General features: G+C 55.3%; 3 protein-coding genes across 6 annotated transcripts; 1 reads left to right on the forward strand and 2 right to left on the reverse strand.

Annotated features, from left to right (window-relative positions):
* The first annotated feature begins 1075 nt into the window (after positions 1 to 1075).
* Positions 1076 to 9123, forward strand: ARHGAP9 (Rho GTPase activating protein 9). Of its 4 annotated transcripts, XM_045829298.1 has the most exons (19): positions 1076 to 1165; positions 1873 to 2101; positions 2483 to 2560; positions 2849 to 3072; positions 4021 to 4251; positions 4436 to 4549; positions 4740 to 4844; positions 5067 to 5128; positions 5266 to 5356; positions 5544 to 5639; positions 5778 to 5876; positions 6104 to 6239; positions 6342 to 6449; positions 6776 to 6874; positions 7055 to 7132; positions 7280 to 7333; positions 7595 to 7729; positions 8130 to 8235; positions 8860 to 9123. In XM_045829298.1, exons 3-19 carry the CDS (start codon positions 2491 to 2493, stop codon positions 9029 to 9031), a joined length of 1980 nt encoding a protein of 659 aa, XP_045685254.1. In that variant the 5' UTR covers positions 1076 to 1165; positions 1873 to 2101; positions 2483 to 2490; the 3' UTR covers positions 9032 to 9123. The 4 variants fall into 4 exon arrangements, 3 of the variants coding, with proteins under 3 accessions (XP_045685254.1, XP_045685253.1, XP_045685255.1); XM_045829297.1 differs by having other exon boundaries at positions 1873 to 2560; XM_045829299.1 differs by lacking the exons at positions 1076 to 1165; positions 1873 to 2101; positions 2483 to 2560; positions 2849 to 3072 and adding an exon at positions 3798 to 3921.
* A 193-nt stretch (positions 9124 to 9316) lies between these two features.
* Positions 9317 to 19599, reverse strand: GLI1 (GLI family zinc finger 1). The gene is made up of 13 exons (XM_045829682.1): positions 19545 to 19599; positions 19180 to 19326; positions 16273 to 16399; positions 15962 to 16054; positions 15506 to 15701; positions 15109 to 15253; positions 14669 to 14758; positions 14443 to 14580; positions 13975 to 14124; positions 13170 to 13334; positions 12432 to 12662; positions 11620 to 11887; positions 9317 to 11202 (listed from the first exon to the last, which is right to left on the reverse strand). The coding sequence occupies exons 3-13, from the start codon at positions 16370 to 16372 to the stop codon at positions 9458 to 9460; spliced, it is 3321 nt and encodes a 1106-aa protein (XP_045685638.1). The 5' UTR covers positions 16373 to 16399; positions 19180 to 19326; positions 19545 to 19599; the 3' UTR covers positions 9317 to 9457.
* A 1854-nt stretch (positions 19600 to 21453) lies between these two features.
* On the reverse strand, positions 21454 to 24115 carry INHBE (inhibin subunit beta E). The gene is made up of 2 exons (XM_045829576.1): positions 23446 to 24115; positions 21454 to 23189 (listed from the first exon to the last, which is right to left on the reverse strand). The coding sequence occupies exons 1-2, from the start codon at positions 23750 to 23752 to the stop codon at positions 22432 to 22434; spliced, it is 1065 nt and encodes a 354-aa protein (XP_045685532.1). The 5' UTR covers positions 23753 to 24115; the 3' UTR covers positions 21454 to 22431.
* Between the last annotated feature and the right edge of the window lie 2023 nt (positions 24116 to 26138).

Here is a 26138-nt window from a genome sequence, read left to right on the forward strand (position 1 = left end):
CACTGTATTTCAATTGTTATGAAAGGGCAGGGATTATATTTGTCATCTTAATTGACAATACCCAGCCCACAGTTCCTGCCTGGCACAAAAGCTAATAAGCATTCTATAAATATATACTGAATTTAAATTTAACCGAGTAGGGGTACTAGAAGAGAAATGGGTTTGGGGAAAAGCTGACAAGATCAGTTTAGAACATACTGTGTTTGTGGTGCCTGTGAAATACCCAAATGGAGTTTTTTTAGTGGACAGTGAAAAGACTGGAGCTTTAGATAAAGATCTAGAATGAAAATATAGCACTCAGCAGCATATGAAGGTCATTTGAGCTAGAGAGGTTAAGACTACCTAGGATCTACAGAGTGTAAAGGGCACAGGATCTCAGACAGACCAGTGGGGTTTAAGGAACAAGCAAAGGAAAGTCTTTCCTTATGCAACAGAGAAGAAAGTGCTAGAAAGGTAAGGGGGACACTCACGGTTTTTACAGAAGGAGAAAAAAAATCCATTGTTTTGGCAGCTTCTGAGGTGTCCAGCAGCATTATGAATGCAAAGTGTCCATGCAAACTCAGGGATGACCCAAGTGAAGAGTGACCTTAGAAAGGTGAGAGAGTCAGGAGAGAGGAAATGAAGACCTCTGTGTGTAGGCAACTCTTTAAGAAGTTTGATTATAAAAAGGGAGAGGAAATACAATGTTTACTGAAGAGCACAGCCAAGGGAGGTTTGTCTAAAGATGGGGAAGACTTGGCTACCTTTAAAACCTGATGGGAAAGATTAAAAAGCTAATGAGAAGGATTCTGTAAAGAAGTAGATGATAAAGTGCAGGAGAGAACTTCAGAGAAGGCAGAGAAGAATGGGATTTGAGTGCTCAACAAATATTAGATGAATGAATGAGTGGGTAAAGTTGGTCACTATTTTGGAAGTGGGAATGAAGGGTTGAGAGGTGCGATTCTCCACATTTTGCAAGCCGGGCGAACTGAGGAGGAATGTCACTGGGGCAGAATCCTAATGCTGGTAACCCAGCCCTCAGATCACACGTCCGGGGAGGAGAGCTGGCAGTCTGACGTCACCAAGGGGGAGGTACCCCTCCTCTGCAAAGCCAGACAGAAAGCCTCACAGAAAGCCTCACATGGTGCTGCGGAGAAACAGAAAAGGGGAAAAGAGGAGTGGTCAGGTAAGGAGGAAGCACAAGTGTGGGTTTTAAACCTCTGACAATGGATGGGGGAGGTCAGCTCCCATCTTCCCGGGAAAAGCTGACATCAGTCTCCCATCCACCCCATTATGCTGTCATAGCATCCTGTGCTAGTTGTCCATAGCCCCTGATTCTATTGTAATTAATACATTTATTATGTGGTTAGTTAAGACCTGTCCTTAAGCTCCAAGAGGGCAAAGCTTGTGTCTATCTCCTTCCCCTCCCTTATCTCCAATGTCTAACACTGTTTCTTTCACGTAGGAGGTGCTCAGCCTCCTTGTTAACAGCATGTATGAATGAACCTACATACTAAACGAGAGCCCTCACCAAGAGCTTAAATACAGAGGATTGTATCAAGGCTTCTCAGCTCCCTGAAACATGTCCTGGATTGGGAGGATGGTGGAAGTTTTCACCTCTGCGTCTAACTCTGAACCACTCTGTTTTTCCCATCCACTCTCTTGTTCTCTCCAATTTGGTCTTGCTACTTCTCTGGCTCTCTGTTTCTCTGTTTCTGTGTCTCTCTGACTCTACACAGGAAGCACACAACTTTAGGTCTTTAGGTAATGGAAACATTGGTGCCTGTGTCAATTTAAAAAGGGTCAGAAACATTTTTGTCTTTGTCATTAGCTGGTTTCTCTTTGCCTGTGTTCTGCCTCAGACCTGATTCTTTTTCCTCTTCTTGTGTACAGCTCAAGAGTCCCACCACCAAACTGGACCAACTCCTCCTACCCTTGGATCTTCTCATGGGCCCCAGAAAGTACTTGGAGGAAAATCACTGAACTATGTCGAGTCTGATTTCCTGCCTTGCTGGCCTCGCAGCCCTGCTGACCACATCCTCTGTCACCTTACATACTTCCTCACCAGTCACATCGCTCAGGAGTTCTCAGCCCCCATAACTTGTCACTGACCCCCATTCAGGTCCTCTGCTTTACCCTCTTCCTGTCCTTACCTCCCTCTGACACTGCTGTTAGAACCATGTTGCTCTGCCTAGAAGTAGCCAGTTTTGTCCCTTTCTGGATAGCCAACACCCCTTTTTACCACGGGTGACAGTATTGAACACAATGCAGCTGGGCCAGTGGTGGCCAAGTACCTGGGGGAGCCTAGGGCTGGGGCCCCGAAACACTTCTCGGGGATCCCAGCTCTGTGCCCTCTATGACTTCACTTACACAGCAGCAGATGGTAGGCAGGTATCTATGGCTGAAGGGGACAGGTTCCGACTGCTTCGCAAGACCAATGCAGACTGGTGGTTGGCAAGGCGCCTGGGAGCACCATCCAACTCTCGTCCCATCTTTGTACCAGCTGCCTACATGACGGAGGAATCTGTACTTTCCCCGAGCCCAACCACCGTCACCACCAGGCAGTCCCTCTGGACTCGTGGTAAGTCCTCCCCATCGCTTCCTTACCTCCCTGGCTTCTGTGAATTATTGGAAGTCTTCTTCTCCCTCCTGATCCCGTCCTCTTATTTACCTGTGATCAGCCTACTCCTCACCCCCATCATGGTGTCCCCATTGCCTCTCTTCCCACTCTCAAGTCTGTGAGGTCTCGTTTTATTTTTCAACATCTCACCCCTGCTCTTGTCTTCCCTGTGATCCGCCAGGATGCAGCACCCAGCCAAGATTACACCTCTGACCACCAGCCCCCTGCTCTCCTCATTTCTGTTTCCAGGGCCAAAGTTGTTTCCTGGCTCACCAGAAGAGCTGCATTTATCTCAGGCAACCCCAAGCAGAGCCCAGACTACATCGCAGCAGCCTCCTTCTCTTCCCCCCAAAATGTGTAGAAGTATTAGTGCTACCAATCTGGGGCCCACTCTCCTGACGCCCTTCCGGGATGGGCCAAGTGGAAGATCTCTCTCCCAGGAGGACTTGCTGACAGAGACCAGTGCCAATATGGTGAGTCACAGTTCTCCTCCTGAGCACCTGCCGTCAACAGATATTTACTGCCGGGCCCTGTTCTAGGCACAGTGGCAAATAGGACAGACACACTGTCTGCTTTCAAGGGGTTCCCATGGAGTGATAATGCGTAAATATATGTTGGTACTGATAAGAGCTACCAAGAAGGTAAATATGATGGAGAGTGACCAAGGTGGTCTAGGAAGGCATCTCTGAGGAGATGACATTTAGTTGAATCTGAATCAGGAGAAGTCAGAAACAGCTGAGAAGCAAACGAGGGGATGAGAAAGAATTCTAGCTGAGGGGCAGCAAGTAGCAAAGATCCTTGAGGATACATGGAACCTGGCAGATGACAGATGGATTGCAATGAAGCCAACCTCGGCTATGCTTTCTCTCTCTTCCTTCTGACTGCTGGCCCAAGGCAGGGTCTGTCCTGTGTTGGGTTTTGCCAGCTCAAGTCACCAGTAAGTCCCCTCTAGAGATGGAACTCCCTTGCTCTTCCTGAAGACTCAGCCCCTCCCCTCTCTTAGTTACTGGTGGTTGAAAAATGGCCCCTCCTTTCCCATACCCCCCTCCTCTCTGTCTTCTTTTACTCTGGAGGATGTGAGGGTGGGGAGTGCCCCTCAACCCCCCCCCCCTCACACACACACACACACACACACACACACACACATGGCCTGTTCCCCTTTCCTGCAGCCCTGGGGTGGGGGTGGTGTGGGGGAGGAGGGAAGTTGGCAACAGGAAGTGAGGAGAAGAGCAAAGAAGACTGTGAGGGAGGGAGTTAAAAAAAAATCAGCTGGGGACCGCTTTCTCCCTCAGTACCTGGGTCACCCCAGGCAGGATCCGGTGGTGAGAAAATGGTGGGGGAGGGAAGGAGGTGGTTAGGTGGAGAGGAGTCTGCGGAGGGCTCAGGCAGAATAACTACCTTTCTTCCCCCTTTCCTGGCAGGCAGGACCCCGGCCCCTCATGTCAGAGCCCCCTGTGTACTGTAACTTGGTGGACCTTCGCCGCTGCTCCTGCTCCCCACCCCCAAACCCTGTATGCCCCCCGCTGCAGAGGCTGGGCACCTGGGAACAGTACCTGGACCCTAACTCCGGACGCTGCTTCTACATAAATTCACTGACTGGCTGCAAGTCCTGGAAGCCCCCACGCCGCCGCTGCACTCGAACCGGGGAGACGGTGAGTCCTTCTCTCCTGCTTATCTTTGTGCCCCAATCTCCTCCTTCTCCCTACTGTATCCCGAAGGAGTGCGTTCTCTTTCTGGGGCTTTCAGAAGATCAGAAGAATCAGAAAGTTGTGAGAAGGGTGTTGAGAACTGGCTGAGGTGGCATCTGGATGTAGCGTTACCTCCCCTCCCCCCCAGGACGCTGCCTCCATGGAGGGGACACAGACCTTGAACGGGGACAACGGTGTCCTGCAGCCTCAGGCGAAGGGCTCAGACTCTGACACAGGGTCTCCAGAACTGCTCGCCCCCCAGGTGAGATCCCTTCCTGCTCCAGATTACATGTAGTCGTGAAAAGCCATCTTTTCATCTTTTCACGACTTTCTCTTATGCAAGACATTCTTTACTACACCCCTGTCACCCACATCCGCACCCCTCTTCCCCCGCAGCTAGGGACTTCCAAGTCAGTGTTTTCTCCACCTGTTTCTCCACCCCCCTGCCCCAGGGTTCACCCTGCCTCCGGCGACGCACCTCCCAGCTCGACCCCTCCGACAAGCCTTCGGCCCGGCAGCCCCTTCGGCCTCTGCCGCAGGTCCTGGACGACCCCCATGTAAGCCTCCCACTTGCGTGCGAATGCCGAGAATCTCCTTGCCCCATGCCCTGATTCCTGCTCCTCCAGAAAGATCTTCCTCTTTCTGAGTGTTCTCTGGGCATCCTCGCTTCCCCAGCTTCCCTCGCAACTCCAAAGGACCCCGCCCTAGGGGAAAGCCGAGGTGGGGAGCCTTGTGAGGGCCAGTGGGTGACTTATCCGTAGCGCCCCCCCGCTTCCCAGGAGGTGGAAAAGTCGGGCCAGCTCAACGTGACTAAGATCGCTCAGGGGGGACGCAAGCTCAGGTGAGGAGGACTGGGAAGACCTCTGGGGTCTGGGTGGTCGGCCCGTCTGTTGGGTGGAGCAGAGCGTTGGGAGAGCGCCTCTCCTAGTGCTTCTAAATGACCTCTGCACCGCTTCTGCTGCCCCTCCGCCCCTGCAGGAAGAACTGGGCCCCATCTTGGGTGGTGTTAGCGGGTAACAGCCTGGTGTTCTACCGAGAGCCACCCCCCGCCGCACCCTCCTCAGCCTGGGTGAGTGTGAGGGAGGGGAGGGCGGGTGCAGGGGGGACTCCGGCCACCTGTGGGGCGGAGGTGGGCAGGGAGGTGTCGAGGAAGGTATAGCATTGGGAAGGAGCACAGCCTCGCACGTCTTCCCGGTCCACCCGGAGACAATGAGGGAAACCGCACGGTTGCCACGGTTTCCTCCCCGGATTGCCAGGGACCAGCGGGCACCCGGCCCGAGAGCAGTGTGGACCTACGCGGGGCGGCCCTGGCGCACGGCCGCCACCTGTCCAGCCGCCGCAACGTCCTGCACGTGAGTGCCCTCTCCAGCACCCCCAAAGCCCCCTCCCACGTGAGGGTGCGCCCTCAATTCCCCGCAAGATCCAGCTCGGCCTCCCTGCTTTTCATGCTCGTCCCGCTGACCCAAGCCTTTTCCCCGCCGGCTCCCCAGATCCGAACGGTGCCTGGCCACGAGTTCCTGCTGCAGTCAGACCTCGAGACCGAGCTGCGGGCCTGGCACCGGGCACTGCGGGCGGTCCTCGAGCGCCTGGTGAGGCGGGTCGGAAGGGGCGGGACAGAGCGGGCGGCAGGCTCGGGCCGGGGCGGGGCCCTGGGAGTGGGGAAGTGTTCAGGGCTGCGGAGGGCAGGGTGGTCTCCAAGCAGAGCCCTAGGGTGGGACTAGGACGTGGGACCTCAGCAGCCGGTTGCGGTTTCCTCGCTTCAAACCGCGGGTGCAGATTTCTCTCCTCTCGGCCCACCTCACCCGTCCTTTTCTAGGATCGGGAGAATCCGGTGGAGCTGCGTCTATCAGGCTCGGGACCGGCGGAGCTGGAGGAGCTGAGCGCTGGGGAGGACGAAGAAGAGGAGTCGGGGTTCAAGCCACTGCGGCGTTTCGGCGGCCGCAGGAGCTCCAGTTAGAGGCGGGCCCGCCTGGGGGGCGGGGCCTGGGGGCGGCTCTCCAGGTTCCTCCTCCCGGCCGCGGCGCTCGAGCTACGATCCCACCTGCCTCCTGCAGGTCGCTGCCCAGAGGGAACTGAGCAGAACCGCGTGCGGAACAAACTAAAGCGGCTTATCGCTAAAAGACCACCCTTACAAAGCCTGCAGGAGCGGGGTCTGCTCCGAGGTGAAGTGGGCTGGGCTAGCTGGCACCTTTTTCCTTCCCGCCTCCCGTAGTGTTTTTATGTTCTTGATCTGGGCACCAGCCCATTTCATGGATGAGAAAACTTCAGTGAAGCTCACAGTAGAATTTCCCAAAACTAAATCAATGGTCTTCTGAGACCACTGCTTTTCCCACTACCGCTGATTGTTGGGAGGTGGGTGTCCCCTTGTCCATACCCAGGACGGACAGCCTGCAGGGCGAGCCCAGCTTTGAGGTGAGGGCCTGTGCCCAGAAGAGCTTCCCTGGGCGACACTGGCACTGGCTTCCCACCTCACTCTGTATCTCCCCAGACCAGGTGTTCGGCTGCCAGTTGGAATCACTGTGTCAGCGGGAAGGAGACACCGTGCCCAGCTTTGTGCGGCTCTGCATTGCTGCTGTGGATAAGAGAGGTCATTTTCCGGGAGACCCCAGAGTCTGCCCTTTCAAAGGGCCAAGGCCCAGAATTCCCCACCCCCCTCCCCCTAGTTGTCATTTTAACTTTTTTCTCTCTTTACCCTCGGATCCCTCACCAGACCTCTCCACACACGTTCGAGCAGCAATTCTTATCTTCTCCTTGCCTCATCTCCTAGGTCTGGATGTGGATGGCATTTACCGGGTAAGCGGGAACTTGGCAGTGGTCCAGAAACTTCGCTTCCTGGTGGACAGAGGTGAGGAGGCCGGTAGGCAAGCCGTGGTACTGAGAACTTCATGTCTCAGAACCAGGTGGTTCTGAACGAGGGAGCTGGCAGAGCAGGGGGGTCTTCTGGCTGGAACTGCATGCCTTATCTCTTAATCTCTTCCTATACCTGTTACAGAGCGGGCAGTCACCTCCGATGGGAGGTACATGTTCCCAGAACAACCAGGACAAGGTATTTACACGGAGTAAGGATCCCCTTAGATCCTTAAAAGTCCCCCATATCCTCCTTGCTCCCTGTGGGTTTCCCCATGTCCTCCTCCTGGAAGGGTTGTCCCCATCCCTACCTCGGCTGTCTTGCCCCTTGCGGGCCCCCTGGGCATTCTTGTGGTCTGCCTTAGCCGCATTCTTCTATCAAACTCCTGATCTCTCAGTCTCTATGTCCCTGTGGCCCTTCATGAACCCTGAACCCCTCTATACCTACTTCTCCTTCCAGAAGGTCGGTTGGATTTGGACAGTGCTGAGTGGGATGACATTCATGTGGTCACTGGAGCCCTGAAGCTTTTTCTCAGGGAGCTACCCCAGCCTCTGGTACCCCCATCGCTGCTGCCTGATTTTCGTGCTGCCCTTGGTAAGGGATGGGAGCTTTGGGAAATGCCCTTGGTATTGGGGGGGAGGCATGAGTGGTAAAGAATGGAGCAGAGGTTCCCTTGTACTCTTCTGTCTCATCCTGAAGACAGAGATGGTAAATAACTTTCAACACATGTGCCAACTCTAGTTGTTGTTGTTGTTGTTGTTGTTGTTGTCATTGTTGGTGTGTGTGTGTGTGTGTGTGTGTGTGTGTGTGTGTGAACGTTTAGAGGGCTGAGGTGAAAAGAATTCTAAGGCTGCAGTTGGGCTCAGTGAAAAAGAAAGCTGTGTTGGATAAATGATGTCTTCCATGGGCCTAGGAAAGAGAACTGTTACCCACCCTGCACTGGCGCCTTCCCTGAGCTCACCCCTATGCCCTTCCCCTTACTCTTTCTCTCCAGCGCTCCTGGAATCAGAACAGCGTCTCTCTCAAATACGAGAATTAATAGTCTCACTGCCAAAGCCCAACCATGACACTCTGCGGTACCTCCTGGAGCATTTATGCAGGTTGGGAAAACGGAACGTCTTTGTCCATTCAGGAAGAGGGTGGGGTAGAGCATGCAGCAAGGAGTCTATTTGAATGGGGCTAAGGTAGGGAAACACCTCAATTTAGAGCAGATTGAAGAAACCGACAACCTCTATGCAGGGGGTCATATTATGAGGCTCTAAAGCTGCTGGTTAGCATCAAATAGGGAAATGGGGACCAATTTAAGCACAGCAATGCTGTGTGAGAAATAAGGGAAATCTAACCTCCTCCTTCCCTCCGCCTCTTTGTTTCCCATTGGAACACTGGTTAGGGCTTATTTGGCTGAGCTGGACCTGGGCAGTGACTTCTGAGAGAGGATAGCCGTTTGAATTAAAGCCTTCCAAACTGTGATCAGAGAGAGCTCTAGGGGAAGTCTCTGAAGCTGGGAAGAGGTAGTCATATCCTAGCCTGTTTCTTCAAGTTGTATCCTGAAGTTTTGTCCACCGGTCCTATCTCCATCCCCCTTGAGGCCCTGTCTCCTTGGTCTCCTTTGGCCCCCACAAAGAAGGGTGAATCCTTCCCTGCTCAAATCTTTGAAAGGTTAGATTTATTCGAAGTGGCGAAGCTGATGCCTTATCACCCCTTCTCTTGGCCTTTGCCCGCAGGGTGATAGCACACTCAGATAAGAACCGCATGACCCCTCACAATCTGGGGATTGTGTTTGGACCAACCCTGTTTCGGCCCGAGCAGGAGACATCCGACCCAGCAGCCCATGCTCTCTACCCTGGGCAGCTAGTCCAGATGATGCTCACTGACTTTACCAGCCTCTTCCCCTGACTGGGGCAAGAAGAGAAAATGTGTTTCCAATGGTGCCCTTTGATGGTATGGTATGTTCTGAGAACATTCCTTTAAATCTTGTGTCTCCCAGATGACTGTCTCATCTTTGTGAGTCTGACTTAAGGGGTTGGGGTGTGCTGAGAGAGCGTCTCTAAAGAGGAAAGTGTGTGTGTGGGGGGGGGGGCGTTAACCCCTCCCCAAGATAATAGCACGTAAAGCAGGGCTCTTTCTGATGCAGTTCCTTTATTAGGAAACAGTGTCATTATCAAATTTCTCCCCCAAATATATACAGATTGTATACAGCCTCCAGCCCCTACCTCCTGTCCCTGGGGCATCCTGGGGAGCCGTGGCTCCTTCTTCCGACTTCTCTGGGGGGATAGACACCCCTTAGGAAATGTGGATCTGTGATGGGTGGGATTCCACACTTTAGGCACTGGAATTGAGGAATTGTGTCTCACCAGGCAAGGATCCCAGTAAGACACTCATGTTGCCCACAGCCATGTTGGGGGCTCCAGAGGGAGGTGGGGTATGTTCAGAGCTGTCCCCCTGACTATGGGAAGGGGGGGGACTCAGCCCCTGGGCCTCATCCAGAATAGCCACAAAGTCCAGCTGAGTGTTGTCAAGATCGAGAGAGTCCAGGGGGTTGCACACCTGTCCTTCAGGAGGAGGGTACAAGGCAGGCCCTCCTCCCAACCTGCCCATCTCAGGGTGGCCACAGCTGGGGTTGGTGCCCCCTGCCTTAAGTGGCCCATAGCAAGTGGGCAGCGGGGGCAGAAGTCGGGGTGGTGCTGCTACCCTATGGGGAGGCTTGTTCCCCGCCACTGCAAAATTTTCATGGCATGGTGAAGGGGTAGGGTAGGAACCTGACTTGTGATTGGGCAAGCTAGGTGTGAAGCCAGGTCCATATGTGGCCGCTGGGGCCTTGGCAGGGCTTGGGCTAACCTGGGAGCCCCCCAAAAACTTGGGACTCTGGTAGAGAGGTTCCCGGACTGGGGAATCTCCCCGGTCCCCACCATCCCACAGCAGCTCCTGCTGGGACTGAACATAATTACACACAAGCTGAGCCTTGAGCTGCCCTGTAGGGTGAGTGGGGTGATCAAAATCCGGGCCGGGCCGGGGTTCCGAAGGAAGATAATCAGGGGGTGGCTGGTTGTAGGGGCCTGACTGGGGATATTGGGGTGGGGGAGGCTGGGGGTAGTGGGAGAACAGAGGCTGCTGGCGTGGAGGCCCCTCATTGGTGTGGGCATTGAGGCAGGGTGCCAGTCCTGTGGAGTCAGAGCCCATTGGACACCCCTGTTCTGGCTTGACCTGCACATGTCCATAATGTTCAAGACGAGGACACTGGCTGTAGGTTCCAGCTGGAGCCTTGGGGCCTGGGTACAGCCCGGAGTGGGCAGGGTATTCACCCCATGTTTCTGGGGTGGGGTCGGGATAGGAGACCTGCTGGGGACAGGGGTTGTGGCTGTAGTTGGTGGGTGGACCAGGTCCAAGAGGCAGGGAGCCTGGACCCCTAGCTCCATAAGGCTCAGCAGCTGCCCCCTCAGGTCCCCCATAACCCAGAGTATCAGCAGGTGGGAAGTCCATATAAGGGTTCAGACCACTGCCCATCATGGAGGTTGCATTCTCGGTCTCCTCCCGCAGCCCTCTGGTATCCATGGTGACATTCTCACTGATGCTGTGGGGCTGTGGTGAGTAGACAGAGGTTGGGAGCTGAGGATCAAAGTTCCGTCCTCCCCCTGCTGTGGTGGGGTGTGTGTGAACACAGCCCAAGCTCTTGAACCGCTGGACTCTGGCTGGGGCTGGGTGGTCAGCAGCCCGGGCTGGGTCACTGGCCCTCCGAGTAACCCCTGCATTGGGGTTGTATCCTGGATACTCAGTTCGGCTTCTCCAGGGAGGTCCAGGAAGACTCCCAATTCGATCCAGGCTGGATGCTGCAGTGGGTGGAGTACCACCTCCCCTGGCTGAGGCATATCTTGCCCGGAGCAGGTAGTGCTGGGCAGGTGTGAGGCCAGGCAGAGAGGATGCCCCATTCTCTGGCGGGGAGCCCGTGGGGAAAGGGGAGGCCAGGGAGGAGCGGCGGCTGACAGTATAGGCTGAGCTGACGCTGCTGGAGCTGCTGCTGCGGCGGTCAAGAGAAACTGGGGGACCCAGACGGCGGGACACAGGGGTGCCTGCAAGTGATAGAGAGAAAAGGCAGGGCAGTCAGGAAGCCCCCTGAATCTAACCCTGCCTCCCCCATGGGACAGCCTTGTCCTGGAATCCCAGGGAAAGGCTCCTTAACTCCAACCACTAGTTCTGTCTCCTCCATTTCCCACGCCCTTTCTGCTCCTGTCCCATCAGCGATTCAGGGCTGCTGTGAACGGCTGTGCAGGTGGCACACTGCACAGTCCTAGGGGACAGCATTCACTTCCCACACTTTGTATATCACAGTTTTCTAATGGATGGAAGGAAAGTGTCTTAAAGAAGCGGGACCCTTTTCTAGTGTACAACAGTGCTATATTGCACCCCTAAAGGGTAAAGTCCTCCTTCCACACTCAAGGAAGGTCTAGATCTCAGCCCAGCAACCACCCACCACACTCAGGTCTCACCGGTGTGGGTCAAGCTGGGCAGTTTGAGGCCCCGGGGCCCTATTGGTCGGAGTTGATGTAGCTGGTCCAGCCTGAGGTTCTCAAGGCGGCGAAGAGTGGACAGGCCGGTGCCAGCAATGCAAGGCCCCTCGTCCAAGCTGGACAGGTCCTCAGTGCTGCCCCCTGTATTTCCAGTCATTTCCACACCACTGTCGGTATTGGCGGCGCTGCCTGCTGGGGAGTGGTCACTGCTACAGGACGACTGGGCCCCAGGGCTTGGCTGTGGCTTCTGTGGGGAGAGATGAGGGCTGAGGCTGGCACCCTTTTCCTTTCCCCACAGCTCCCTGAACTTGGTGAGTGACTAAAAGCGTGTGTCCTGGTGATGACTGCTGGGACTGAGGGGAGGCTTACAGGTGTAGAGGGCTGAGCAGGGGAGGGCAGGGCAACCTTGGGGAGAGACGTTGGTGGTTGGTGAGAAGAACCGAGGCTGGAGCACAGACCACCTGGGCTCAATTAGTCCTCTTAGCTCTATGACCTTGGGCAGTTTCTCTGTGCCTGAGTTTTCTCATCCGAAAATGGGGAAAATAAGTTCCTTTCTCATGAAGTGGTTCTGACAGGCACATGAAATCATACATGTAAAGAGCTCAGAACAACATGATGAGTCCTATATAAGAATTTGCTGAATGAATTAAATAAATACACTAAAATCCTTAGGTGTGGGGTAGCCCAAGGAGCAACACCAAGACATCTGAAGGAGGGCTGGCCATAGGAGAGGGACAGGAGGGGACGGGCAGTCGCAGGCGTGGAGACAGAGGGCTGTCCGGCTGTCTCACCATAGCACCTTCGGGCACAGTCAGTCTACTCTCCTCCCTCACAGGGCCTCCGTCGCGCTCCCTCTTGGGCTCCACTGTGGAAAGGGAGGGTGCGCGGGGCAGGGGGCCGTCCCCTCGGTGCCGCTTGGTCACATGGGCGTCAGGACCATGCACTGTCTTGACATGTTTCCGGAGCGAGCTGGGGTCGGTGTAGCGTTTGGTGCAGCCGGGGAGCTTGCACACGTACGGCTTCTGTTGAGTGGAAGAGGAAGACAGCAGGCAAAGATGTGAAAGTGGGAGAATGCAGAAGGAATTCGATAAGTTGGTGGCAACCAGTAAGGATGAGGGGGTAAGAGGGGGGACACACAGCACCCAAGGAAATGGGAGGAGTGGAGCCCTTGGAGAGAAAAATGAGAGGACTGGGGAAAGATGAGGAAAACTGACTGCCCAGGCCTGGGGAAGGTGAGGAGGTGAACCTGGGTCTGTGAGGCCTGACGACTCCAGGGACTGAAGGGGCCAGTGGTCTCCTTTAGTCAGAACGGGTCTTTTTTAGGTTAGCCCTTTGGCTGGTCAGAGGTAGGGGGTAGAAGGTGGTAAGTGGAAATTCTTAGTTTCAAAAAGGCCTTCTCCAGGTGAATTATATAGGTGGGGAGAACTCACCTCCGTGGAGTGGGTGCTGGGCTAAGGGATTTCTCGTGGGGGAGTCTCCCTGGCATGTGGCTTCTCAAGTGGGGGGAGTCTCTTAGGGAAGGCGCTCACCTCATTGGAGTGGGTTCGGTTCTGGTGCTTGGCTCGGTCGCTGGCGTTGCTGAAGGCCTTGCTGCAGCCCTCGTGCTCGCACATGTACGGCTTCTCGCCCGTGTGCGACCGCAGGTGTGTCTTCAGGTTTTCGAGGCGTGAGTAGGACTTCCGGCACCCCTCAAACTGGGGGGTGTAGGGGTCAAAGGATAGCTCTCAGACAGGACATGGAATTAAAGGAACCCTAAATCTCAAAAGGGACATACATCAGAGAATATAACTCAAGATGGGAGAGTACTGGGGCTTCAGAATTCCCATAATTAGAGGACATGGACAGACAACAGCTGGGGAAACAGAAGAAGCTGGAGGCACTCTGCCTGCAGGGACCTGAAGCTGAGGCCAGAGCATCTCCTGGCCAGGCCAGGGCGGGTCTCCCTGCATGGAGATCCGAGACTGTTTTAGGATGGAGTAATCTGAGAGTGTCTTCTGCCCTCGATGTAAGGCCTCTCCGTTCAGCAGTGTGATGTAGTGGGCACAGTGCCTGGAGTGCACGGTGCTTTCAGGGGTCTCACAACAATGTTTCAATTTTATATTAAAAGCAAGGGAAACATTAGCTTGTAGGTCCAAGAAAGCATTCTAATATACAACATCAATGTTTAACTTCATACCAACACAGTCACAAAATATAAATGTTTAATGTTCGTTTATGGAAGAAAGGGCCTACAAAGGCGTAAGTGCCTAGGGCCCCCAAAAGTCACAACGAGGCCCTGCCTTGGTGGGGCCACAGTTTAGGTAGGACCCTGAGGTTGGGAAGAGGGCGCCTCACCGTGCACTTGTGTGGCTTCTCGCCTGTGTGTCTGCGCATGTGGACCACCAGCATGTACTGGGCTTTGAAGGGCCTCAGCTCCCTGGAGCAGCCCCCCCAGTGGCACACGAACTCCTTCCGCTCCCCGTGGATGTGCTCGCTGTTGATGTGCTGAGGGAGAAGACGCGGAGGCTCTCTGAGCTTCCCCTGTGCCTGGAGACCCAGACCTCCTTCCCTTGACCTCCCACCACACCACATCCTCCCAGGGCTCTGCTTCATGAGGGAGATTGTGTAGGAAGGACATCGTAGCCCACGCCTCTGTTCTTCCAAGTGTGTACAACAAAGCCACAGCTCTTGAGTTTCAGCCTGCTCATCGGGGCACGCCTGACCTCAGCATCCTCTGACCTCAGCTCTCAGCCTGATACCCGTGTCCCACTCAGAATTCCCTACAGGTTCCAGCCGGCATTCCTGCCACCCGCTGGGGCTCACATGCACCAGCTGTTCCTGGGAGTCGAACTCCTGGCTGCAGCCATCCCAGCGGCAGTCAGTCTCGTACACAGATTCAGGCTCAGGCTTCTCCTCTCTCTCCACATCTTCCCGCCCATCCAGCATCCCCAGCAGGGGGTCCTAAGGTAGGGGAGGCAATCCTAGGGTCACTTGGATGACAGCTTTTGTTTTACTCAGGTTCCAGAAGTAAAGCCATTCCTGCCCTTACCTGTGTGCCTGTGGAGTTGGGACTGGACATGTCACCTTCCAAGGGCTCCTCTGGGCACTTGCTGACCAGCATGTCCAGCTCAGACTTCAACTTCCCCAAGGAAGAAGTGAGGGTGATGAAGGTAGAAGCAGGCAGAAGAAAGAGAGGGAGCCCAGCCAGGTCTTCTTGCCCCAAGCGCCCCCACCCACGCAGCCGGAACCCTTGAGTTTGGGAGAGATTTCGTCCTCAGACTGCACTGGTGAACAGAATGGACTAAAGGTGGTAGCTCATTTGGAAGAGTCTGATTCAACCCTAAGAGTGAACCCCAGCACCTAGATCCCTTTATTTTTTCTGGTACTAAAACTTTTGTAGCCCCTGCCCTTCCTTCACATTCCCCTATAAAGTCCTCTTTCTGCCCCCCTGAGCTGAGAGAAATCAGGTGGTAACATGAAGGCTCTCACCTGGCAAGTTGGGAGGGGTCCCCGGGACTGAGGATGCGGCATCATCCCTCCCTGGGTGGGGTTATGGGGACCGCAGGGCTGGACCCCAAAGGATGGCGAGGTCCCTTTTTGGTGATTCATCTGGGGTGGGAATCCCAGAGATGGGCTGAGGAGGAGGAGGGGAAGTGGTTACTTAGGACTGTCACCTCAGAAAATCTCAGGAGTTCTGGGACTCTGTGGGGGTGCCTGGAAGATGGTAAGGAAAGGGACTGAGGCAGTCCTGGGAGGAACTGAGGAGGGCTCCAACCCCTTTGGAATGATGAGGATTCAAATAGGGTCTGGTAGTTTGGAGGGCTTAAGGCTTTGAATCGGGTGTGGTAGGGTCTTTCGGGTCGTCTTAGCCCGAGGCCGTCTGCACCTCATAGTGCTGATAGAGAGGTGACCGTAGGAGCCCCCCGGGGAGGCACAGCGTGAGTTGATGAAGGCCACGAGGGAGCTGGGTGAGGTTCGGATAACTGTCTGCAGGTCCAGGCTGGCGTCTGACAGAGGTGAGATGGACAGTGCCCGCTTCTTGGTCAGTTTGACTGTGCTCCGGGAGGAAGGAAAGAGTGGGGCTGGGCAGGAAACAGGGAAGACAGATACAGCAAAGGCATGCGCCTCTCCATGCACCCAACCTGTGCAATCTCTCAGCAAAAAGACACGTGATTCTACCTTGCCCTATTGACCCCATCTGTGACCACCTGATCATACTCTGACCCCTCCATCCCATCTCCAAGCATTTCCTTCTTCAAATTAGATCTCCTGCCCTCCCGCTTTCTCCCTCAGGACAAGTCCCAGAAAGGCCAAAGGGAAGAGATGTTGCCTGAAGCCTCACCCTCCGTGCAGCTGTTGGTCTCTCTGGCTGGCCCATAACTGTGGGGGCCAGACATAAGATTGGCCTGGTGGCAGAAGGGCAGACCAGACAGTCCTGGAAAAGAAAGACACCTGGAATGAGGGATACACAAGGCTTCACTTTCCACACCCACATTAAATGGGGTTGATCCCATATTCCAAGCTCACATTCCATGGGGCCTGAAATCTTGTAGATGGAGAACTGCCATGGGATAGGAGATAGAAGAGGGATCCCTGGGGCTGCGTGAGAGATCTGCCAATCCTCAAGGCCCAGAGATTGGTATGTGTACTGACCTTCTGTCCCCATGCTGGGGGCCCCCTGACTGGGGAGGGGCCTGAGACAGCAGGGCTCGCCATAGCTACTGACTGGCGGTGGGGTCATCGAGTTGAACATGGTGTCTCAAAGGAGAGTGTGGGAACACTGCAGAAGGGGAAGGGAGATCTGCAAGTTATCAAGGTGGGCAGGAAATAGGGAAGGTCAGATAACCAGCTTAGGCACAGAACCCTGGGCAGAGCTTCCCCTGTGCCCCCAGCCCCACCAGGACATCTACCATGGGAAATCAGATCGAAAGGAGCATCACTCAGCCAGGGTGAGGATAAGAAGTCCCAAAGAGGGAGGGGCAGTCTTGACGATTTTTGTGAGAACTTGATGGGAAGTTTACCTGTGTGGTCTGTGTGTGTAAGGAAGAGTGTTGTGGACCAATTGTGCCTATATGAACTTCAAGTGATTTTAAAAGCATAGACCCTCTATTAATTCTTGCTCTGACCATGGGCCAGCTTTGAGGGGTGGGGTGGGACTCAGGCAGAGCCTCTGACTCCAAACACTGAGCTGGCTATTACGCCCCGAGTCTCTTTCCCATCCCTTCATTTGTTACAGCCCGCCTACAATCTCTCTAGTGTCCAGCAGAGGGAGCCCTCGCCAAAGCCCAGACGGGGAGGCTGGCGGGGCCGGGAGGGAGTGCGGAGGGTCTGCCCTCCTTCAAGGCAGAAAACAAGTAGGACGGGATACCGTTTCTGAGGGGAACCTCCCGGCCCGTCGCGTGCAAAGGATGGAAGCTGGTGTCATTCTGGGGTGGTCTGAATCTGGGTTCCCACCTAACTCTTTTGGTCAGTTTTGGGGGAACGGGAAAGGGACTGTGAAGGAAGACTACGGGAGATTCAAAAAACAAAAACAAAAAACAAAGTCATCATCCATTAGGAGCAGTGAGAGAGGGGAGAGGGACGCCGAACGCTTTTCTCCTCAAACTCGGTTTTCACTCCACCTCGGGTTTTCCGGTCTCCCGGGACCGAGGGCGGGGTGGGGCGGGGTGGGGTGGAGAAGACCGGGAGCGGGCCGGCCGGCGCGGTGGGTGATCCCGGGATGCAGGGATTCAGGGTGAGGGCGGGGTGAGATGGGGAGCGGAACCCGGACCCCAGGACCGGCCCGAGCCCCGCAGCCTAGAGCGCCCCCTTCCTAACTCCTCCTTCCCTAGCGGAGATGCGGATCCCGCATCCGAGACCTCCCAACTCGACCTTGGCACTTTGGGGGGGGGGGGGGCACAGCTGGCTGGCAGCTGGGTGGGGGACACCTCTCCCGCCTCCTTCTATGACTCACCCAGGGGAAGGAGGCGGGGGGATCGCGAACGACCCCCAAAACGCAAGAGACTCCCCAGAACGTACCCATTCAGTCATCTTTTCGAACCACACTGCCCAGCCACAGGGGAGCCGCGATGGAAGTGGGACGACGTCCCTCCTCGCCCACGCGTGCCACAGCCCACCCACAACTCCCCTTTACACTAATGAAAGGAAAATTTTGCCAACGTTTCCAGCTTTAGTTACGTTTTTCTGGGGTGTGGATGTGAGCACAGGATGGGACAGGGAGCCAGCTCCAGGGTTCTGCGGCTGGAGCCCTTAATCACTTCTGTGTCTCCCTATTTTCCAGAGCCCCTCTCGCACCCCCGCTCCCCAGCGCCCAGGAGCCGGCCCCGCCCCCTTCTCCGTGTCCCGCCTTCTCCGCCCCCGTGCCTCCTCGGCCCACCCAAGTCGCCGCCGCAGGCTCTGGCTGCAGACGGCTCCGCTTCCCCCGCCCGCCCCGGAGCCCAGTCGAGCGAGCCGAGGTGAAGGGGGGGGAGTGCTGAGAGGCGGGACACATTCTTCCCTTTCCCCTCAGTGTATCCAGAAAGCTGGCAGCGGCTCCCGGGGGTGGGGCACTGTTGGAGGGTGGGGGGTCCTAGTGGCCGGGTGGAAAAGAAAGAAGAATCCAGAAACTATAGAGAGAGAACGTGACTAGATAAATAAAATAAGGTGTGTGTGGAGAGGAGAACCCTCAGGACACATTAGGTTCCTGGGTATCCCAGCTGGCTTCCCAAGGGTTAACCCCAACAGACCCCCGGGAACCCCCTCAGTGACGTAAAGGGCGGGGTCTGTGCCGCCAGGCGGGGATGCCCGTGAGATAGTGGGGGAGGGGGCCTGGACCCCGCCCCCCTAGGGAAAACCACCCCAACTCCGGCCCTTACAACTCCCCGGAGAAATCGCCCCACCTTCTCCCTCTACCAGGCCGTGAAGACCTATGCTATGAAGACCCCAGTTCTCTAGCCCCCTAAAATCTTCACTTAGTCTCTATGGGATCCCCTTTCCCTAATCCTGTCCCCAAAGCTAGCTGCCGAAGGCGGATTGTTTCGGGGTCACGGGGCTTGAAAGAGGCTTCAGAGCGGGGAGAAAGGGCAGGCAGGGTGGTCTGAGTCAGAGGAGGGGCCTCGGTCCCCAGCTCCCGTTTGGGAGGGGGGCCAACAGGGATGCACCGGCAGGCAGTGGCCAGTGGTCCCGCCCAGTCCCAGTAGGGGTTTCCCTGCTGCTGGCCCCAGCTGTCCTGGTGGTCCTGAGGTCAGAGGGTCAAGACAAGGGCTTATGGGCGCCTCCTGAACACCCTGTCCACAACCCTTGGGACTCAGGTGTCCATAGTCCTTGAGGAGTCTTTCTAGGGCCTAAACTAGACACTGGTCCCGCCAGCCCCCTTCCTTGTCTGGAAAACACACCTTTTCCTAAAACACATGCACCAGCAAGCATATCTGTCACAAGACAGGTCAGGGGTTCTAGCCCAGCCACCCCCAGTGGTTTTGTCACCTGACGCACACCCATCCCCACTCGACCTGGGGTTCTCTCTTTAGCTGTTCCCTCCTTTCCGAAACACTGACGTCCTCCTGTTGGCGCTCAGAGACACACCTGGAGTTCCCTCTCTACACGCAGACTTCCAGCTAGCCGTCCCTCCAGCCTCTTCATCCCAACCTCATGAAAGTGAGATGTTTCTAATGTATGAGAGAGGCGGAGACAGACAAAGAGATCCACGGTTGCCTGAGACAGACACACAGACTGTCAGAAGAAAAAAAAAAAAGATATAGAGAAAGGGAAATACAAATGAAAAAATTCTCCAAACTTTCTAACATCTCACCCCAGGCTCTCCCACCCCAATTTTGCCTTGTGCCCCAGTTCTCCCTCTAGGCTGGGTAGAGTCCCTGGCCAGCAGAGCATCTCTTCAGACCCCCTCCCCCACCTCTCCCAGGTGGTCCCCCGCCTCCCCCCCTTCTCACCTCCGTCTGGGCGCTGGGCTCGGGATGCGCGGTCCAGGGCTAGATCTGGGCTGGGGGGTGTGCGGTGGCGAGGGGGGTGCGGACTGGGCCTAGGCAGCGCAGCCTCAGTGCCACCCCCACCCCCCCTAACCTGGCCCCCAGCCCTCCCGCCGGCCCAGCCCGCTGGGCTGCGAGCCGGGACCACCCGCGAGAAGCGCAAACTTTTTTTTTCCCTAATGCAAAAACTTTTTCTTGCTCAAGCCTCTGGCGCGCCGCCGCTCTTCCCGCTCGCCCTTCAACTCCCTCCTATTTCCCTCCCTCTTGCCGTTCAGTAGGGTGAGGCGGGTAGCTGGAAGCAAGAGAGGGGGTGCCGGGCTTATTGCACCCCCAGGACCCCCAGGATCCTCCCCCTCCCTAGAGGGACCCTATGCGGCCTACCCCCCCACCCCCGCCCCACACGCTGCTGGTGGTGGGCAGTAAATCCCGGCATGGATTTTTGGATCGGCTGCCCAGGAGGAGGCCTTCAACCAGAACGAGAAAACATATTGAGAAATATATTGCGGGACGCGAAGGGGACGACGAAAACGTTCATCCCAGAAAGATAATGTTGAAGGTAGGGTCGTCGACTTTGTTTGGTGCTAACTGAGCATTCCGCCACCCTGCAGTTTATCAGCTGGCCTACCCTTTGGGGGGAACTTAAAGGGTTGGGATGGAGTTGGGGTCTGGTGGAAACAGAATTGTGACAGCCTTGGGTTGGGGGGTCCTGGGCGGGACGTGAAGGGTCTATGGAGCATAAGAAGAACAGAGGCTGAGGCCCTGGGTGCGGAGTGCGTTCTCATTACTTTACTAAGGAACCCTGGCACTTAAGTACTGTCCCCGAGGAACCCCTGCTCTCCCTGGTCTGAAGCTCTGGAGCCAGCGGACACCTCCGCACCTCTGCGCTGCCCGCTCTTCTTCTGCTCTTCAAGGCTGTGTGCTCCCTCTGCTGGCCCCTTTAGCACACGACACCCTCTTACAGTCCAGGCAAAGGAAACTGAGGAAACCGAAGGAGTGGGCTTTACAGGTGCCACCCACCAAAGCCCGGTTAGGAGTCCAGGGAGGGAGCGGGTTGTATGAACCCGAAGACACGGAGGGGCACACTGGCGGAGGCCGCTAGTGCAGAGCGGTAGTGTCTGACAGGGGAGTGCTCTGTTTCTTTGGACTTGTGTTGCCATGGTGACCAGATACAGGGGAAGGGGCAGCTATTTTATCCCCTCTGACCTTCCTTTAGGAGAAAGGAAAGCATAGTGGGGGAAAGGGGTCACTTCTTTTTTGTTACGCCTTAGACAGACCTCCCGCATCCTAACTCTGCTTCCAAGAACCACCTCCTTGGGTCTGGAGGGCTAGTAAGTTAACTGTTTAGTCTGAGGGTCAAGGGGAAAAGGTGAAACTAGGAAGAGGTCTGACAGACACATATAGACAGCAGCTGTGCTGAACAGATAAAAAGCCCTATTTGAGCCTCCTCCCCCAGTGACTTTGACCCAGATGCAAGTCTTACCCAGAGGGTCAAGCAAGACCAGAGGTCACTGGAGAAGAAGGGACCCTGCACATGCTCCTGTCTCAGCCATGTGCCTCTCTTTCCGGGTGCTGGTTTAGAGCACAATGCTCTCTCTCCCCACACTGCTTTCTCTAGATCAGCAGTTCTCAAATATTTGTTCCAGGACTACTTTACAGCCTTTAAAATTATTGAGCTTTTAAAAAAATTCTCACCTGAGGATACATTTTTATTGATTTGAGAGAGAGAGAGAGAGAGAGAGACATTGATTGGTTACCTCCTGCAGGTGCCCCCCGCTGGGGATGGACCCCTCACCCTAGGTGTGCGCCCTGACTGGAGATCAAACCTGAAGCCTTTTGGTGTATGGAATGATGCTCCAACCAACTGAGCACCCAATCAGGGCAATTGTTGAGTCTTTGTTTATGTGGTTTATATCTATTTACCATATTAGGAATTAAAACTGAAAAAAATTGTAACACAAGAATACACAAGCACACATACCATTAACAATGAAGTCAGAAAGATGATGTAGTCACATGTCACATAGCCTCTGGAAAACTCCACTGTACCCTTTTGAGATGGTGAAAATAAAAAGGCAATCAGCCTCCTAGCATTATTATGAAATTAGTTTTGACCCTGTGGACACCCCTGAAAGGGTCTGGAGAAATTCCCAGAGGTCCCCAGACCACACCTTGCAAGTCATTGTTCTGGACCATCGCCCCAGCCCTTTTTCATAACTCACACTTGTTGATGCCCCCCCATTTTTATTAGGAAATTATAAATGTTTTTCTCTCCAGGGGTCCTGACCCCCCACTGGGAAAAACCAAGGAACTTCTCAGGCTCAGCACTCTTCTCCCCTGACTCCCATTTCTGGGGATCTCCAAACATCCTTCCTTAGCCCCTTGCCCAGCTCCCTCTCGACCCTCCCTTGAAGCATTTCAGCTGTCTGACCTTGGCCAGCCTGTTTCCCCTGCCCCCAAGCCTGCTGGACTTCTGCTTCTTCCTTGTCTCACTTGAGCACTCTCTCTTCTTGGGAGGGACTAAGTCATTTTTCTCTGCCTGCTCCTTCCCTCCTTCCCTCCCTTGCCTCTGCCATTTTCTCATAGGGCTTAGGGTAGGAAATCATGCTTTCTGGGTAGATTCCTTCAGAAGACACACTTCCCCCATCTTTCCACATGTCGGTCAGCCTGGAATAGACCAGAATCTGGACAATAAAGTGTCCATTTGGGTCTCATGGGGGTCAGCCCAGTCATACCACCAGGTGGCCTATTGGATGAGGGTGCAGATCAGGAATCTGATGCCTCCAGCCACAGATGCCCTTTACCTAGGAATTCCCAACTTGATTTCTTTACTTCAAATCCTCAGGTCCTCTTGCTAGCTACAGCCACAGGCCTCCACCACCATATCTGGCACATCTGTTTTGACCACATTGCCATCACGGTTCAGGTAGAGGAGAGAGAGAGGTCTTCGGGCAGTAGGGACACAGCAGGAGGTACCCAGGGACCAAGGGTTGTTGGCCTTGAGGAGGCTGAAGACAGCAGAATGGAAGGAGGCAGCAATGCCCGGACTGCCAGCCAGGTGGGAGGGGCACTGCCCACTGCAGTAATTCAGCTGGTACCCCTCAGGTTGCAGGATCCAGTCCCGCCATCCCAGTTCCTGGAAGTCTACATAATGGTCTCGCCTACAGCATAAGGGTGTCTCAGGCTCACATGTGTAAGTCCTCCTCCTGGCCCTGCCTGCTCCCAGCTCACTGGGCCGAATCTTAAGCTCCAGGAAGGGCCGCTGGTTTCCCTCTGTGTCCAGGAGCCGTTGAGCTTGTCCAGCAGCTGTGCTGTTGCCTTCTAGGGGTCTGCAGTCCAGTTGAAGTCTCAGGACAGGAGACTCCTCACCCCTCAAGCCACTAGAGGGCAGAATTAGGGCATGCCAGCCAGGGGTTGTAATTTGGTGTTCAGCCAGGAAGGCGAGGGACCCTCTGTGCCTCCTCCTTAGGCTCCATCGGAAGATCCTCAAGTAAAGAGTGCCCGGAAGGGTGGGGAGCACATGCAACCACAGGCGAGCGTGGTACAGATGGTGGGACCGAGGAGTGGACAGGTGGAAGGTGAGCGTGGAGCTGCAGGCTGAAGTGGAGGAGTCTGCCAGAAAGATGGAGAAAGGACTGAGGGGCGGAGCAGAGATAGAGCTCTCCTCTGTGACTCCCCCAAGCCCTGCCCGTTGCTCTCCCCAGCCCCCACCTGTAGAAGAAACAGCGACCGCCTTGCGTTTTCTGCAGTCAGTCACTGCCCCGGCTTCTCTTCCTCTGCCCACACCCAGCTCTGTCTGCCTTTTCCATCAGTCTCCCTCTCTGCCTCCCCTTTCCTTCCGCTTTCTGCCCATCTCTTCCTCACCCACCTGTGGCAGTAGCAAAACTGATGACTTCCTCCCCATTCGTCGGAGCCACACTCCCCTGCTGCAGTCTCCGGAGAGCTCTGGTCAGTGCTGCCTGGGGTGGTGGATTAGCTATCCTGGGACGACTGGCCAGGTGCAGCCCCTCCAGGATTTGCTGCTTGGCTAGCTCCAGGACCAGAGCTCGTTCTGCTTGGGGTGCCAGTGTGGGGACCCCACAGGAGGGACACACAGACCTTGCCCCCTGTGCCACCAGTGTCCACAGTAGCACCCACAGCAGCACCAGCTGGAAATGAACACCAGGGACCCTCATGATCCTGGTGAAGGGCCCTGGGTCAGCACAAGAGCCTCGGTTGGCAGTTGCTCCTTGTGTTGAGTCTGATTTTGTGGAGAGGCTAATGAGGGCACAGCAGCAGCAGACACCAGTGCCACACCTACCCTTAGGCAAGGGTAGAGTCACCTGTCTTCTATTGCCTAGCAGAAAGTGGATGGTCCAATGGGTAGCAGACTGTTTAGCACAGTCTGCCAGTTTGACCCTCACAGCTCAAGTCTGGTTACTGACTGGAGCCTCTTTAGAACCTGAAGCCTGGGGCTCCCTCACCTCGTGGTCAGCTGGCAGACCTACCCTCTGAGCCCCAGATTGGCCAGCTCTGCTGCCTATCAAGCCCCTGCAAGGGGTGGATGCCCCCACCACCCCGCCCCTGGAGCTCAGGTTTCACCATCTGGCCCTGGTCACTGAGATTAAGGTAGGGGTATGGGGGTTGGGGGGCAATGTGGACATGCATGATGCAAGAAAGAGGATGATTTCACATGGTCAGTCCTCAAGGTCTGGGAGTTGGGGGAGGGAACTCCATATAGCAAGGTGGGGAAGGGCAATTTCCTGTCATCCCTTCAGCCTTTCTAGGTCATTCTGTGGCCACAGCTGCAGCAGTTTCCACAATGCAGCTGTGAGTTCCAGTGGTTATTTCTCTAGGGTCTCTGGGCAAGAAGGAGAGCTCAGGTCTCTATTTCTAGCTATGGGTCTGGGGCAGGGGTGAGAGGTTGGGGAGAGGGGGTGGGAGGAACGGAGTCCTTTTGCCCAGGCCAAGGTGGCAGTGCCACGGGGCACAGAAGTCACCCCTTGACCCTGCCTGTGCTGGCTGCCCAGAGTCCAGTTGGACTGGAGCACAGCGTGGAGGAGGGCAGAGGCACGGGGTTGGCATGTTACTGTGATGTCTGGGAAAGCCCAGAGAGGTGGGGGGCAAGGGTGATGCAATCTTAGAGGAAGACAGAGTCCATTCAGGCTGGCAGACGGCATGGGACTTGGGAGGGCTGTGGCCGGCTGCTGGTTCTCTTGCAGGGGACTGTGAGAGTTGCCTAAATGTGGTGCATCCTAGAGATGGTGCCAGGGCCCTGTGAACTGGAGTGGGAAATGGGTGGTGTAAGGACTTCTAAGAGTAGAGCAAAACAGAAAGAGTGCAGCAACCTTAGTTGCAGTCCCAGCCCTACTTAACCACACTTCCTCACTGATTTGAAATGGGAGGGCCAAGTCCCCTCCACCTTGAACTCAAAGGGAAGGCCTCATGCTAGCCTTTCTCTTTATGCCCCAGTTTCTTCAAGAAGAAGGGAGGACGTGAGTGTGATTTGGAAATGTGCCCCCACTCCATTTTATGCATCTCTCCACTATTCAGCCAGTGGGGGCTGTCAAGAGAGACTGCTAGATCTGGCGGAGAGAGGTGGTGCTTTGGGGGCTGGGTCTCAGTACCGTCAATGTCCACCATGTGGCAGTGCGGAGCTACTGGACAGCAGCTGGCTTAGAGTTGACCAGTTTCCCAGAGAAGGGGCTACTCTGGTGAGCAGAGGGATGCAGCGCTTCCCAATCCTCTCACTCTGGGGACTCTGACTCTCCGACAGAAGAGAAGCTGGTCCTTCTGCTCTCTCAACTGGCCACTGCCAGAGAGCAGAGGCTGTCATCAGGACCCACGTCACTGATACCTTTGGCTTTGGATCTCATCGCACTGACAGGTGGCAATGGAGCTTGGTGATGGGTGCGAGGCTCTTCCTAGAAACTCAAGGCACCATGTAGTGAGGAGCAGAGAGAAGGGACAGTGAGACTTCATAGACCCTCCTGTCCACCCTGCATTTCTACCCATGTCCTGAAACACTCAAGCCCCTCTGTCCAGTGCTCTCCCCAGCTCCCAGCTTCCCTCTCTGTTGGTCGGGCTGGTGACAGCCCTCCAACCCCTGGGGTCTGGACTGTAGAACTCCAAAGTAGAGGTTTCTGCCCATGGCAGTGTTTCAGAGGGCTTACCTGTTGGTACCAGGAGACAGAGCCAAGGGAAGCAGCAAGAAGTGGCTGCAGGAGTTGCTGACCCCACCTGTCACCTACCCTCTCTGTCAGGTGCCCCCAATTTCCAGCTTTCCTACCCTCTTGCTGCTGTGCCTGGCCTGGCCCTACCTCCCCACTGACACTTACGTCAGAACCCAGCTATAAATATGCTCTTAGCATCTTAGTCACTTTTCCCAAGAAGAGCTCCTGGGTTATAAATACCCCAGCCATCTGCCTCACAGGCCCGCCCTACCACTAACCTGTTTGGGGATGGGGGGTAGTGACAAGACTTAGAGGTGGGTAAGGAAGTAGAAGAATCCTGAGTGATTATCTTGCCCAAATGAGAAAAACTTGACAGTATAGAGTTAGGGGTCAGGGACTCCGGAAGAAA

Source organism: Phyllostomus hastatus, unplaced genomic scaffold (assembly GCF_019186645.2).
Source record: "Phyllostomus hastatus isolate PE091 unplaced genomic scaffold, TTU_PhHast_1.1 phas_scaffold_93, whole genome shotgun sequence".
Classification (NCBI taxonomy): Eukaryota; Metazoa; Chordata; class Mammalia; order Chiroptera; family Phyllostomidae; genus Phyllostomus; species Phyllostomus hastatus.